General features: G+C 50.7%; 6 protein-coding genes across 6 annotated transcripts; 1 reads left to right on the forward strand and 5 right to left on the reverse strand.

Moving 5' to 3' along the window:
* Positions 1-1,538: 1,538 nt before the first annotated feature.
* SETTUDRAFT_37942 (uncharacterized protein) lies at positions 1,539-1,880 on the reverse strand (the record flags this gene model as incomplete). The annotated part of the gene is made up of 1 exon (XM_008024739.1): positions 1,539-1,880. The coding sequence occupies one exon, from the start codon at positions 1,878-1,880 to the stop codon at positions 1,539-1,541; it is 342 nt and encodes a 113-aa protein (XP_008022930.1).
* Positions 1,881-4,287: 2,407 nt separating this feature from the next.
* On the reverse strand, positions 4,288-5,036 carry SETTUDRAFT_159810 (uncharacterized protein; the record flags this gene model as incomplete). Its single annotated transcript, XM_008025018.1, has 2 exons — positions 4,288-4,537; positions 4,672-5,036. The coding sequence occupies 2 exons, from the start codon at positions 5,034-5,036 to the stop codon at positions 4,288-4,290; spliced, it is 615 nt and encodes a 204-aa protein (XP_008023209.1).
* A 274-nt stretch (positions 5,037-5,310) lies between these two features.
* SETTUDRAFT_147897 (uncharacterized protein) lies at positions 5,311-7,852 on the reverse strand (the record flags this gene model as incomplete). Its single annotated transcript, XM_008025019.1, has 4 exons — positions 5,311-6,527; positions 6,578-6,709; positions 6,759-7,748; positions 7,802-7,852. 4 exons carry the CDS (start codon positions 7,850-7,852, stop codon positions 5,385-5,387), a joined length of 2,316 nt encoding a protein of 771 aa, XP_008023210.1. The 3' UTR covers positions 5,311-5,384.
* Positions 7,853-8,579: 727 nt separating this feature from the next.
* On the forward strand, positions 8,580-10,188 carry SETTUDRAFT_26659 (uncharacterized protein; the record flags this gene model as incomplete). The annotated part of the gene is made up of 5 exons (XM_008024701.1): positions 8,580-8,595; positions 8,646-8,694; positions 8,748-8,777; positions 8,827-8,944; positions 8,995-10,188. 5 exons carry the CDS (start codon positions 8,580-8,582, stop codon positions 10,186-10,188), a joined length of 1,407 nt encoding a protein of 468 aa, XP_008022892.1.
* A 147-nt stretch (positions 10,189-10,335) lies between these two features.
* SETTUDRAFT_167904 (uncharacterized protein) lies at positions 10,336-11,594 on the reverse strand. Its single transcript, XM_008025020.1, has 3 exons — positions 11,520-11,594; positions 11,091-11,461; positions 10,336-10,949 (listed from the first exon to the last, which is right to left on the reverse strand). Exons 1-3 carry the CDS (start codon positions 11,561-11,563, stop codon positions 10,441-10,443), a joined length of 924 nt encoding a protein of 307 aa, XP_008023211.1. The 5' UTR covers positions 11,564-11,594; the 3' UTR covers positions 10,336-10,440.
* A 1,001-nt stretch (positions 11,595-12,595) lies between these two features.
* SETTUDRAFT_37946 (uncharacterized protein) lies at positions 12,596-13,000 on the reverse strand (the record flags this gene model as incomplete). Its single annotated transcript, XM_008024740.1, has 1 exon — positions 12,596-13,000. One exon carries the CDS (start codon positions 12,998-13,000, stop codon positions 12,596-12,598), a length of 405 nt encoding a protein of 134 aa, XP_008022931.1.
* Positions 13,001-14,383: the final 1,383 nt, after the last annotated feature.

Here is a 14,383-nt window from a genome sequence, read left to right on the forward strand (position 1 = left end):
AACATTGTATCATGCAAAGTTCAGCACTCCATTTGTGCTGTGCTGGTGAAGTCTAAGTATTCATAGACTGGATTTGACGCTTTTGAATTGGCGTCTTCTTTACAGTCGTCAAATGAATTGGGGCTGGTAGACTGTACAGTATGCGTGTATTTATTGCGCAGAACTTGTGTTCTTTATTGACTCTTATACTTGAGCAACATATTACTCTTTACAGCACATACAACACAACAACATGAGAGGCTATCCCGCTCAGCCAGTGACAACAGACAAGCCCATCACTTATTCACGCTTCACAAAGACAGACGCATTCGCATTCCCATCTCCACCACCAAAGTCCAACTATCTTTCCTTTTCTCGCCGACAAAACCCATTGCAAATGAATAAACAGAATGAATTTTGTCTCGCTCCCCCAGAAAATGGAGATGAACAAAGCAGAATACCTTCTTCCCTCCTTTCCCCTTTCTAAAACTACATGTCCATTTGCTCTGCTAGACTCCAATACCCAAGTACCCTAGTTCATAGCCTCGTCGGATTCTACACTAGCGAATCAAGCAGTGAAGCTACGAAGCTGCTACCAAACAGGACGCATGTGCACTTTCCCTCCAGGTTCAAGACTCCACCTGAGTAAGTAGTGTTACTTGACCTGACTTGAGGTGTAGCCCCAATGTGAAGAACACGACGACGACGCCACTAGTATTGCTGCACGCACGCATCACACGAGTCATGTACGAGCGCCAGTCTAGGGAAATGCACATGCCACATCACAGTCGTAGTTACTTTCACACACACACACACACACACACCGCATTCCCTGCATCCGATACCATGACGGAAACGGAAAAAAGAAAAAGAAAAGCACGGGACTCCAGTTTTGTTGGAGTTAGCAGTCGTTAGTCTTCCTCGTACTCGCTTGGTGTGGCTGTGGCGGTATTAGCGGTGGCGGCGGGTCCTCGTATGCTGCTCCAAGTCACATAGCCCCCTAGCTTGTGAAAGACTTGGAAGGATTGAGTCGGCCGGGGGGGTTAATTTGTTTTGGTTTCCCTTCTTTCTGCTACGGGACTTGCGTAGGTGGTTTAGTTTGAATGGAGCTAGGAGAGCGAGGTTCAAAATCCGGGGCGTGCGGGAACAAAGGGCGTGTTTTGGCTAGACCAGACTAGCACTGTGCAGTCTAGCTAGGCACGGCCATGAGACGGAGACAGACAGACAGACAGACAGACAGACCGACAGAGAGAGGGAGAGAAAAACTACTATCCTGGTGTGCAATCGGAGTCTTCTCCTACAACTACTGTCGTCATGGGCTATAGCTATGTGGCTGCCCACTTACTCCACCCACATCGACTAGTACTACACGCCGCTGCATATTAGTCTACGCCTAAGAAAACAACCCCCCGGTCTGGGCTTTCGTCCTCCGTCGCAACACGCACATGTACATATACGCGCATACATACGCACACATGTACATAACATTCCTGGTCCTGGTCCTGGTCCTAGTCGCCGCCCCGAGTCAGAGCGTGCGAGGGGGAGGGATACTTTGTTACCTACTTCCCTAGCTGGCAGGCTGCGTCGGAGCGATATCGCCGCTTGCCGCCGTCGCGGGTTGAGCAGCCGCGAGTTCCGCTTGCACCATGTTCCTTGCCCTGTATGTACGTAGGCTGTGGATCTAGTAATGATGCGAACAAGGCGGAGGCGGCAGGGAGCGCGGGGGATGTGCGCTTGAATCCGCGGGTGCAACAGCCGCCGGGCCCTGGTTCATCATGAGACGTGAGGGCCGGGGGGTCGGGGTGGGTGGGAACGAGTCGAGATGGCACCGTAGTAGGTCTTGGTGTTTTTTTGCGCCGCCGACGTGGGGGTTTCAGCGTCCTGGGGCCCTGGTCGTGCATCATGAGGCTGGGCTGCACACCACTTACATGTGATGGGTGTTTTTGAGACGTCGCTGAGTCGGGGATCCCGTGGGGTGACGCAGGGTATTCTAGGCGCCATGCAGTTGCATGGTGTGCGTGCGTCCGGATGCCATGGCGTAGCCCGGGGGACCGCTGCAGGTGGCTTGTTTGTGAAGAGGGGAGACTATTCACGCCTTGGTAGACGCTATTCGGTGAGCGTCTGGTCTTGGACAGGTACAAAGTATGGCTGGGTGTGTGTTGTGTGACAAGCGGTGAAGAGAAGGTATGGGCTTTACGGCGGATTGGGAATGTGTTTCTGGGTTCAAGTCATGTTGGCTTTGGGAATGCCATGACTCTCCTTTGCTAGTACGTAACCTGGATTCTCGTGCCAGATGCATTTGGTGGGTTGTAAGCCGAAGAAAAGGGTCGATGTTAGTCTAGTTGCTGGCCCAGTTTGCTTGCAATTCCTTCTCTTTACAAGCTTGAAGGCCAAAGTGGTTCCCATCTTCCCAATCAGATACATATATATGGCCGAGCGACGTCTCTGCATGTACTCGTCGTTCACTGCCGTGCCGTCAGCGATATGCTCTGCGGTAAGATATGATGATCGCGTTTTGGATCTGGAAGTATCAAACTTCTAGCGTGCTGCAGTGTGCAGTTGCGGGAGCACGCTACGTCTGAAACATTCCAGTTGACTCTTTGAAATGCCAGTCTGCTCTAACGTAGATTGTATAGCACGTGATTCAAAGGCCCGCCTCTGCACGTTGACATGCCGTCGTGTTTGGCATTAATGGCGACCATGACTTTGTGGTTGCGATATCCAGAGCTTCTTGCAGGTGCGCACAACACCCAGAGTTTCCATGGTACTGCAATTACCGTCCATGTGAGCGATGTCACGGCACGAAAGTGGTGGCTTACGGAGTTGGGTCCTGGAACGCCTTGACAATCTACACAAGAGGTAAGTATCGGAAGCTGGATTTTCCGGCAACCTATTCCCTCTCTCTGCTCTGGGCGCAATCTCAGTATGCAAGTTGAATGGACTCCAGCTAAACATGTCGAAGCGGTGATCGTAATATCTTCGAGTGAGGCTTGTGGACGGAAGCGTCCGCCCTACTTAGAGTCGAAAATCTCGAGCTTGGACATCGCACCAACACAGGGGGTCCGTGAGCCACCTTGACCCCTATCCCAACTCCAACAACTTCAACAGGCTATAGTGTCCCTAGCAGACCTCACACAGAAACCCGAGGTCGATCGCAGAAGATGAGGCAACAGAGTAGCACTCGAGCCCGAGGCAGCAGATGGAGAGATTGACAGCACCACCCTCGAGTCCAAGTCTCCGTCCTGTACCCCCAAATCAGACAGGACGAGAGCTATAATACGCACCGGACCACCACGACTGAGAGATGCATTGGCACTTTCGGAAAATCTCCATGGCTACGTCTAGCTCCTCACATGAGGCACAAGCTGCACATCCCCATTACTCTGCATCTGATCACCTGCGCGACTTTTCCCTCATGCCAGACGTCCAACCAACAAGCAGCCTCTCTGTCAGGCGCACCACTGGCAAGAAATTTGCACGGCACTGTAGGATACTGGCAACCGTAGTACCTGCAGCGACCCCTGAGCCGCTCCTTATGGTGAGCACCATCAGACGTACGAGCAAGAAGGGGGTTAGCACTGATATTCATGGGGCCGGCCCTTTTTTTTCACCGCTCGACGGCCAAATTGACCCTCATTTACGAGGAAGATATGAAGTTGGATGCGAAGACGACTCGAGAGACGATCCATCTCCATATTCCGCATTTTGAGTCTGCCTTCTAGTCCAGCTTTTCACACGCGGGGACGCACGTGGTTAACGTCCAGATCGAGCTAGGCGGATTGCCCACACGAACCTTTCGTCACTTGATATCGCGATTGGGGAACAACACGCGCTACGTATTATTCCCGTGTCTCCACAGCCGCCGCCCTCGAAAAAGGCGACGTCCAAAATAGAGTCCGCTGTAATATTTCCTTTTCTTCTTCGTTTCTGGGAGACTGCAAGTTACCACCAGGGTCATTTTCAATTCTCCGTCAATTGCCCAGTCTAGCCTATCTCGCGTGGGCTGCGCAGATTTTTTTCCTTCTTCTTTCTTTTTGGCGGCGACCAAGTGTAAAAGAAAAAAAAAGTTAGTGCAAGGGTTGGAGCGTGAAATAGCAGGAACACCAGCATCTTACCACTGGGGAAAGAAATAAGATACAGAGGAAACGCCGTTTGAAAGTCCCGCACGTCTAGCTTCTTGGTATCATACTCATCCTGCCCCCCCCCCCCGTTTCCGTGAGAAAAAGTTCCAAACAAAAAAAATTCGAGAAAAGAAAGATCAGTAGAGAGAAAAGACTTTTTTTTTTGCAAATGCCTGGAATGGGGATATCACTCGTCTTCGTTTTCCCGCGCAATAACAACGCCTTCATCGCATCCCTCGGCTTCCCCGAGCACAGCGCCATACTTGCCGGCCAGCGCCAGCTCGTTACTTGCGTCGAGCACGCTCTTGACTTCGGCCGACGCAATCTGCTCGTACACGGCCGTGATACCCGTGATGCGGCAGACGCGCGCGACGGACGCGACGAGCACAAGGCCCAGCATGGAGAACGGGCCCACGGCCACTAACTGACTGAATTGGCTGTAAAAAAAATGTTAGTGTGATTCTTTGTGGGGGTTACAAAATGGAGGGTTAGAGGCAAAAAAAAAGAAGCAGGGGGGTAAGACAAGAAACGAAAAGAGGGGGAGAAAAGAGGAGGAGAAAATAGAACGTACAAATACCATGCATGCACCTCACCCTTTGCGTCCCAAGCCCTTAGCCGCGCCTCGACTTTCCGCCTGCGCTCCACCTCGCGGACTTGTTTGTCCTGCAGATCTGCAAGCAGCAGCGCCATCTGCTTGCGGAAGCCATGCAGCGCTTTCCACCACGTGCTGCGGCGGTGCTGGTTCCTATTGCGGACGAAGATGCGGTCAAGCAGCGTGTGGATATCGTGGAGCATGGCGATGTCGTGGGTGGGTGCGCTGAAGAGCGGCGAGGAGGTGATGCTGGGTGTGGTGGGGGAGAGGTGGGTGGAGGTGGGGACGGTGAGAAAGTGCTGGCTTGTTGTTGTTGTTGTGCGATTGGGTGGTGCGATGGCCATTTTTTTCTTTCTCGTCTTTTGATTTCCTTCTCTTATGATGGGATCCAAAGACTGGGGCACGAAGAAGCGGCGAGTACGCAGCGGTAACTCGTTGGTGTTGGTGTGGGTGTCGAGATTGTCAGAGGAAGTCTCCTGTCGATGTGTTGTTGATCTAGTGGCCTCGGAATCGCGGAATGATGCTTGCGCAATATCGTGTGGTTTATGCGCAAGTCTAGCAGCGTATCGTCAATGTTTTATCTTTTATTTTTTTTTCCACAAATAATAGACTCTTAGATTATGCGCAACGCTATATATCAAGACCGCAAGCAATCAATCTCCCATTGCATCCTCACGACACTACTCTGCAGCCTACCGAATTCCAAATCTCGATCCCAAAGTGCCAAATCGGTCCTTACCCTCTACTTTGGGGCTCTGGGCCGCAACTTGAGCACCCTCCTGCACCTTCTCGAGCAAAATGGCACCCTTCATCTGATCCACCTTGCTATACTTCTTGTTCCTCTGCGCAATGTCGAAGAACTCTTCAGAGTTATCCGTGCCCATGAGCGCCACCGTCTGCGTCAGCTCGTCCAGGTTTTCCATGAGAATGGGATTGTTGAGCGAGCTGACGAATTGCGATAAAAAGGCTGTGTCAGCGGCCAAGGTTGCAACGGCAGCGGGAGAGATGCGCTTGATGTTCTGCGCCAGGGGCAGATCCAGGATGGCGGCTGAGGCGTGCGATAGAGCGTCGAAGTAGATGAACTCTTTAATGTCCATGGGTAAGGCGAGGAGCACCGAGGACATGATGTTCGAGAGGTACCTAGTCAGCTCGAGCATGTAGGTCGAAGGTTCCGTCTGTGGTTTTGTGGCCATCCAGTCGTATTCCGCCGTCTCGATCAAATCGTCAATCTTGCTGTTGACAAGCTCAAAGACACGGTTCGAAGCGGTGTTTTTGGCTTTTGCAAAGCGCTCTGTCGCAGTAAGGACAATGGGACCTGTCGCAGAAGGCGAAGAGCGGGCTTCAAAAAGTAGATCCTGGAGTTCTACGCATGCGTTTTCAAAGTGCTCGAGGTTGGTGAGAATTTGCACAATTTGTCCAGGGTATTGGCTGCTCAGGCGCTCGACAAGGCTTTCACAGACCTTCTCGCACAAGAGCTCGTCAAGGCTTGTGCGAAGCGTTTCATCAATGACACTGCTCTTCTGGAAATAGTCGTCACTGAAGAGGTATATCTGGTTGAGGAAGTTTCTGATATCAATGCAGCAAAGAGGGTACATCTGTGAGAATGGCAAAACACATGGGAATGTGATTTGCTCACTGTTGCTCTGCGGGCTATACCACGACACGGAGACGACCTTGTCGTACTCTTCCCGTGAATTGATGGGCATGGGCATGTAATCGTCCGTGTGAACAATCTCCAGGAAATCGTCGCTGAATCGCTGCTTGAGGAGAGCAGAGTATTTGGAGAAGAGGGTAAGAAGTAGGTCGTTCATCGCGGACACGGAGTAACCCCATTTCTTAATGTAAGGGTTAGTATGGCTCAATCGTTGGGGTCTGACATACGAACCTCCATAGTGAGCATGAAAAGCGCGATCCGGCCTTTTATTTTGAGCAACAATTCATCATTATCAACAGTATGAAGCTCTCCTGTAATGAGCTTGATTGCACTTTGACACATGGAATCCCACAGTTCGTCAACCTATTCTCGCATGAGCCACGGCCAACAGCAGATGCAATACTCCACTTACATCAGTCTGTGATCGCAGATTGGTAGTTATTGTCATGGTTGCTTTTTCAATAATGGCATACCCTGCGATACTCTCCAGTAAGCTGCTCAAGTCGCTGCATTCTTCGTCAAGCAGGTCAAGCTTATTTGGAATGATTAGATCTTTCTGCGTCCGCCGATCTGACGCATACTCTGCTCTGAATTGCTCGCTCTTGCCCAATGTCTCGTTGATGTGCATTGCCTCGAACAAAGGAGAAAAGTCAGTCTCATTGCCGGCTTCTTCGTTGTTCAGCACATCAAACTCATCCGTCTCGTCGGCGACAAGTTCAATGGCCGAGTTTAGCTTGAACTTTGAAAAGCGCGAATCTGTCTCGGCGCGCCACTGGTTTCGCTTTCTTCGCTGCTCGGTGTAGAAAAATGACACCTCGCCCAGAAACTGTGCCGACTCGCGGATGCGAAACAGCCATGTGCTCAAGTCATTTTTGACTGCTTCTCTGATCTGCTCTTGGGTTTGGGGAATCGACTTTTCGATCAAATTGGCGATTTTGAAGCGGCTGATCTCCTTCAAGTGTATTGTTTGCAGCTCATCTAGTGCCCTCAAGGCCGCATAGTAGTTCTTCTCTTTTAGCAGGTCCTGGACCTGGTTGGCGATGCGCAGCACGTTCAGACACGCGTTAAGCGCTTGGATGGCTTCGTTGATGTTCTGTCGCACACCTCTTGAGTCTACCAGCGCCTTCTTGTGCTCGGCTAGCTTCTCGATACTCTCCTGAATAGACTCGTTGAGCTGTAGGATTTCACCACTCATTTGCACAGTCTGGTCGCGGATCCTCAGCAGCGAGTCGACAGAGCTAACAAAGTCCTGGTGATTTGCATTACATATCCGCTCAATCTCACTCTCGCGATCATTGGCATATCGATCGAATGTGACTTGTAGTTGGTTTGAGTAGCGTGGGTCCTTCATGATGGGAATCAGCTGATCAATGTAATCCGAGCCCACGGATGACTGGGATATCTACATTCATTAGCATAGCTCGTGCACCTACAATCCGCATGGTCATTCTTTACTTGTTTGATAGCTGCCCACAGGTCATCGTCAGGGTCAATAGCCGATGGCATGGTGGCGGCCTAGAAACTGGAACGGCTTGTGTCGCTGATGGGAGGTCTGGTAGCTAGATAGTGAGCCACGACTGTGAAGGATACCTTTAATCTTGCGTGAGGCTGATGTATGTTGTCGTCGCTTGTCTGCGTGCATGAAACGCGTACCTGGCAAGTCCGCGATCCGCCTGATGCAGCGCTAGCGCCAATGCGGCCTAGCCCACTTGGCGAAGGTCAGGCCCACTTTCCCCATGAAGATGGAGAGAATTGCATGCTCGAGAGGGATTCAAGCTCACAGGGCGAGGCGTAGCACGGGAGATGCTGGGCTTAGCCCCGCGCTTCTGTATTATTTTCATACGGTCGAGTCTAAAAATAATCCCCATAATGATAGTCATAATCGCAATTGTGTCGAGTTGGCGATGAGACAGGCCCTGGATGATAGCTGCTGTGCAACATGCAAGTATGCAAGTTCAGACCCATGACAACACAAATGGTAACAGATTCAGACATGTCTTATGTGAGCCACTAGGCGGATCAAATTCTGTCAGCTTCGGAGCTTTTTTCGGTTTAATACATTCAACAATGTCTAGCAGCAGCAGTTTGACGTGCGACGAGCGCCCCGCTTTCTGGAGCGATGACGGAGTAACCCCGCCAATTTCATAGTACTCCGATCCGGAGTCAACGCGCAGGATATAACTTTGCCCAAACTTTTTTCGCTCACTTGGCAACCGCACTCAAACCACACACCATGGAGGCCATTACCAGTAAGCGCTCAGTGACGGAGCCATTGATGCAATGCTAATGACTTTTGCAGACAAACTTCAGACCGTCATGGGCACCGCCAGCGGGCCGTACAGCGGAAAGTATGTTGCGCAAAGACGTTATCGGGGGTACAAATTGACTGACAACGCCGCAGGACTGCCCTGTTGCTCGGTGCTGGTTTTGTGTAAGACATAGAAGCGTGACTGGAACCGCACTGGCTAACACATACACAGCACGCGACCAACCGTAGAGGTCCTCGCAAAGTCTGGCGTCAAAGTCACAGTCGCATGCCGTACCCTGGAGAAGGCGCAGAGCCTGGCCAAGGGCATCCCCAACACCCACGCTATCAGCGTATGGCACTCAATGCTCCTTTTCCCAACTCGACTGCTAACACTGGCCAGCTCGACGTAAACAACGCCGATACGCTCGACGCCGAAGTCGCCAAGGTCGACGTAGTCATCTCCCTCATTCCCTACACATTCCACGCCACCGTTATCAAGTCGGCGATCCGCAAGAAGAAGAATGTCGTCACAACATCCTACGTCTCGCCCGCCATGATGGAGCTCGACGCCCAAGCAAAGGAGGCTGGCATCACCGTCATGAACGAGATCGGCGTAGACCCCGGTGTCGACCATCTTTCGGCCGTCCTCACCATTGACGAGGTCCACAAGGCTGGTGGCAAGATCCTGTCCTTCAAGTCATACTGCGGTGGTCTCCCCGCCCCCGAGGCCTCAGACAACCCGCTCGGCTACAAGTTCTCCTGGAGCTCCAGAGGTGTCCTGCTTGCGTTGAGAAACCAGGCTGCCTTCTACCAGGACGGCGAGGTCAAGTCGATTGAAGGCCCAGAGCTCATGGCCGAGGCCAAGCCATACTTCATCTACCCGGGCTACGCCTTTGTCGCATACCCCAACCGCGACTCCACACCCTACAAGGAGCGCTACAGCATCCCAGAGGCACAGACCATCATCCGCGGTACGCTGCGGTACCAGGGTTTCCCAGAGTACATCAAGTGCCTCGTCGACATTGGTTTCCTGTCGGAAGAGCCCAAGGACTTCCTCAAGGAGGGCGAGAAGCGCACCTGGCGCGACGCGACTGCGCAGATTATCGGCGCGCAAAGCAGCAAAGACGAGGACCTCATCTGGGCCATTTCGTCGCAGACAAAGTTTGCTAGCACAGAAGACAAGGACCGCATCATCTCGGGTCTCCGCTGGATTGGCGTCATCTCGGACGAGGAAATTATTCCCCGCGGCAACCCGCTCGACACGCTGTGCGCCACGCTCGAGAAGAAGATGCAGTACGAGGAGGGCGAGCGCGACATGGTCATGCTGCAGCACAGGTTCGAAATCGAGAACAAGGACGGCAGCAAGGCGGTGCGTACCTGCACGCTTGTCGACTACGGTGACCCCAAGGGCTACTCGGCCATGGCCAAGTTGGTCGGTGTGCCCTGCGCCGTCGCTGTCCAGCAGGTGCTCGACGGCACCCTCAGCGAGAAGGGTATCCTGGCGCCTATGACACCAGAGATCTGCAAGCCGCTGATGAAGACATTGGAGGACCAGTACGGCGTCTACTTCAAGGAGAAGACCATCCCCATGTAACATGGAGGATCGGCGTGCTAGAGAATAGGATTGAATGCGTGTCATATCGACATGACCAGATAGACAAAAGCGTAACGAACAACAACTACACGAACAATGAATGATTGATGAAGTCTTGCTTGTATTGTATGGGTATACAGTGGTATCTCTGGTGCCGTAGCATCGTAATGCGTTCTGCCCTTTTCACGTTGCCTGCTGCCCTGCCTCTGCTCAGTCCAGCCCTGCCGTTGGCGGCGCTCTGCCTCCAACCGCCTATTTCGCGCCTCCCATGCCGCCGCCAAACATGCTCCCGAGCATGTCAAACATGGGGTTGCCCTGTCGCGGGATCTTGATGCCAAAGTACATTTCGCCAATCTGGTCCAGCGCCTCGCCCCAGTTGACGTCCTTGAGGTCGCTCGCATAGTGGCTCTTGAGCTGGCGCCACAAACTCGGGTCTCCCCTCTCGACGCTCAGCAGCAGCAGGCCGAGGAAGTTGAGCAGCGGCAGTGACGGGTATACGCGGAACTCGGTGGATTTTGTCGACACGGCTTGTGTGGGTGGGTTTGGGACTTTCTCGAGCGCCGATGTGAAGAGCAGGAAGTACTTGTTCGCGGCTCGGAGGTTGCCCGTAAGGAGGTACGGCAGGACGCCGCGGGCGCAGTAGAGGGCGGCCGTGTGCGGTTCGTCCGACGTGTACCATGAGTAGTGGAGGGAGGCGAGGGTTGCGGCGCTGTCTTGGGTGCCGAGGAGGAGATGGCGTTCTGCGTCGTAGGGTTCCAGCTCTATGGTATCATTTCCGCATTAGCCTGCTGTCTCCTCTTTTTCTCTTTTTTTTCACCTTCTTTTCTTTTCTCGCTTGCTTGTTGGGATATTACAGACAGCTGTACTTATTACAAAGGCAAAAAGAAAAGAATACAACTCACCTTCGGCATACAGTCCCCCGGCTACATGATGTATCTCTGGATCGCCGGCGGGAAAGTCGCCAAACCGCGAACTCCACGCCACCATCTCGCCCACAAACTTCTTCTTTGTCGGCTCGTCCTTGGGGAACGCCCGCAGGAGCGCTAGTAATCGTCCTTTGCTCTCGCCATCTACTTTGACCTCGCCCTTGTTGTACACGTCAAGCAGGAAGATGCAGAGATCGCCGCCCGAGCCCCCTTGGCCGGCCTGTAGTAGCGATTGTGCGCCCTGGTGCAGGATCGAGATTGCGTTTGTCCAGTCGCTGGCTTTTGTGTAGCGCGATGCGATTACGCGGAGTTGCTGGTGGGCTTCGTAGTACTGGCCCTCTGCGATCCTGCGCGGGTGGTGGGGTCAGCTTGCCTCGTGTTTCACAAGGGTTTGGAGGGCGGTACTTTTCGCGTTGTCGCGCGAGCGTCTTTTCGATCTTGGAGGCCATGATCCGGCGGGAACTGTGGCTGGTGGTTGTGGTGGTGGAGGGGGTTTGGGGTCGCAGGTGTGCGTTGGCGGGAGCTTGTCGTGCTTGACATGTTGGAGAGCAATGACGCAGCGCTACGGGCGGTTGCTGGACCCCACATCCGTCTTCCGAGTCGGGCGCGACTCTTTACGCATTATCTATCCAACATGTCACCCCCTCTGCATTATGCAGTGCCTTGTTATTGTTTCGCATGTGCGGTGTGGCGAGTGCTTCGGGGAAATACTCTACACCGAGGTTTTCACATGGGCAGATTGTGAAAAGAAGCTGGACAGACGTCTAGGCCAGCCAACAAGTGGAAGTCATCTCATCACAGTTTCTATTGGAGCCTTACAACATGCAACCGGGTGGCTGTAACCGGGTGGTTGTAACTGGGTGGCTGGTGACACTGTTTCAAGCATTCCCAAGTCTCCAGTCTCGATTGCTTCAGTGTCTCATTTTGGCCTCTTTTGGCCTCGCACTGCCCAGTATAAGTGCTCAAGCCATGGTTGCCTGTGGGTTGGATAGAGACTGAGAGGCATTCATCTCTTTTAGTCGCATCTCTAATATGTAACACCAGAAAACTATCTCCACAACTACATTTTTGTGTAGCCTAAAATTGATACAAAATACAATCTTGCGTCTGTCAGAAGATAGTTCTAGATGCCTTACACCTGTTTGGCTTATTTTCAGAGTACAAAAAGAAAAGAAAGGTTGTAAGAAGTTGAAAAATAGGGACTAGGATAAACACGTATAGTTTATAGGCGCAGGCAGGGATAGAGAGCAACAAGTCGTAACCAGTCAGGTGAGAAGTGATTGATAAATACCATACATTAAACTATCTATAGCTGATCTCTATACATGTATCTTACAGATAGCGGAAGGTAAATCTACCCAGAGGAGCCAGAAGCTCGGCAGAGGACGGCAGCGAGCGGACAGGAGAGCAGTGAGCCCACCAGCCAGGGATACCTGAAGGGCAGCCAGGCTTATGTCCTAACAGGACGCTGAGAACAATGCTTAACAAGTAAGCTTGAACATCTCCATATGCCCATTAGCTGTAATAGTACAATCACTACCCTGCTTGATAGTGTATATCGCCCATGCATTTGAGCCTTGTTGAGGATTGTAAAACTGCATCCCCCAATTGATGTCATAGTTCTGACGGTTGCTTATAGCATAAACCCATTTACCTTGGTTGGGTACACTCTGAAGCGTGACTGATAAAGCGTCGCCATTGGACAAGACGGTTTGACCTTGCTGCGTCGGTGCAGCATTGGTAGTGCAACCCATCGGTAGATTCCCGGGATTACCCGAAACTTGTGTGCAATCAGCGTTGATGGATGTAGCAAAAATGCTTATCAAGCTTGCAAGGCAAGCCGCTCTAGAACTGAATTGCATTTCTGGGATACATGTTAGAGACATGACTATTGTAGGCCTCAGACTCTACTAACTTACTGAGAGAGGGTAAGAGTAAATGATGTAATGTTGATGTATGATATTTGGATGGATTTTGGCTCCGAAGGGATAGGGCTTTGTAGTCTGTCGCATCAGGTGCATTAAGATATAGAAGTATTTATACACACTTGTCTACATGTCCCCCTCATGGAAGACTTGCCTACAATGATGATCCGGACCGATAAATTAAGCCTAGCAGAGAAATGGAGATGAGATTGACTCGTATAGATAGCCCAGACAATTACTAGCTCAAGACTAATCTACCTTAGTGCAGGGTAGAATCAGAATAGCTGAGCATGATTTATGTAACACTCAGGGCATGTACGAACACAATCCTTTAGAAAAGTTGTTAGGAACCAAGTTGAATATTACGACATACTCTACTGTGTTGTGAATGCCGCTGCGTTAGTAGGTTAAAATCACCTATAAAGCAGATTGACATGTTACTGGTAAAGACGAATCTGTATACCAAATGATAGAATGTCATTTGAAAGGGCTGTCAGCTTACGGTAAAGTAAGCTGAGCTGATTGCGCAACCACCAGTTGGTAATGTATAGAAACAGGCTTTAACTGATATAAGGGGAAGGTTAGGCTTTAAATCGCGCTAAATGCAGCTTGGCATCGGGCTTATATGTTATAGTACATAATACCAATATTGCTAGAGCTTGTAGCGATGCTGAAAAGGGTCGCGGTCTTAGCTATTACTAGACTAGCGAGTGGGTATAGGGTTCCTATTATAGGTATAGGGTAGAGTTAGGTTATGGTTAGGAACCACATTCCTAGCCACAAGAGGAGGCTTAGTTAAGAGCTCCTTAGCTAGCTTATAGTATATAAGACTAAAGCTAATATAAAAAAAAGACTAAAAATTTATTTTAAAATATAATACCACTTGTTACTACTATTAAGCTTTTACTCTTTTATTTTATATTTAAGTTGTTAGTAGTATTAATATTCAAATTTTTTACTTATAAAATACTTTATAAAAAAAAGCTAATATAATAAGTAGTAATACTAGCTATTTTATCTAACGTGGTTCACAAGTAAGTTGCTAACCTAAGCGAGTCGCTAACGCCCTATTACTACATCTACATTAACACGTTATTATAGTTTTTTATTATAGTTAATAAACTATTGCAATATACTAAGTTAATTATTAGAATTACTACTAACGTATTCCACCACCGAGAGTGCCACCCCACCGAGTGTGCCACTTTTTCTTGGCATCGCGAACATCACATATGAAAACTTGAATTACTCTACACTAGCTATAGATGCTTCGTACGACTCACTTGCATCTAACATAGAATCTTCTTCTACATCTTTTTGGCACGTACGGGCGTTATGGCCCAC

Source organism: Exserohilum turcica, assembly GCF_000359705.1.
Source record: "Exserohilum turcica Et28A unplaced genomic scaffold SETTUscaffold_13, whole genome shotgun sequence".
Taxonomy (NCBI): domain Eukaryota; kingdom Fungi; phylum Ascomycota; class Dothideomycetes; order Pleosporales; family Pleosporaceae; genus Exserohilum; species Exserohilum turcicum.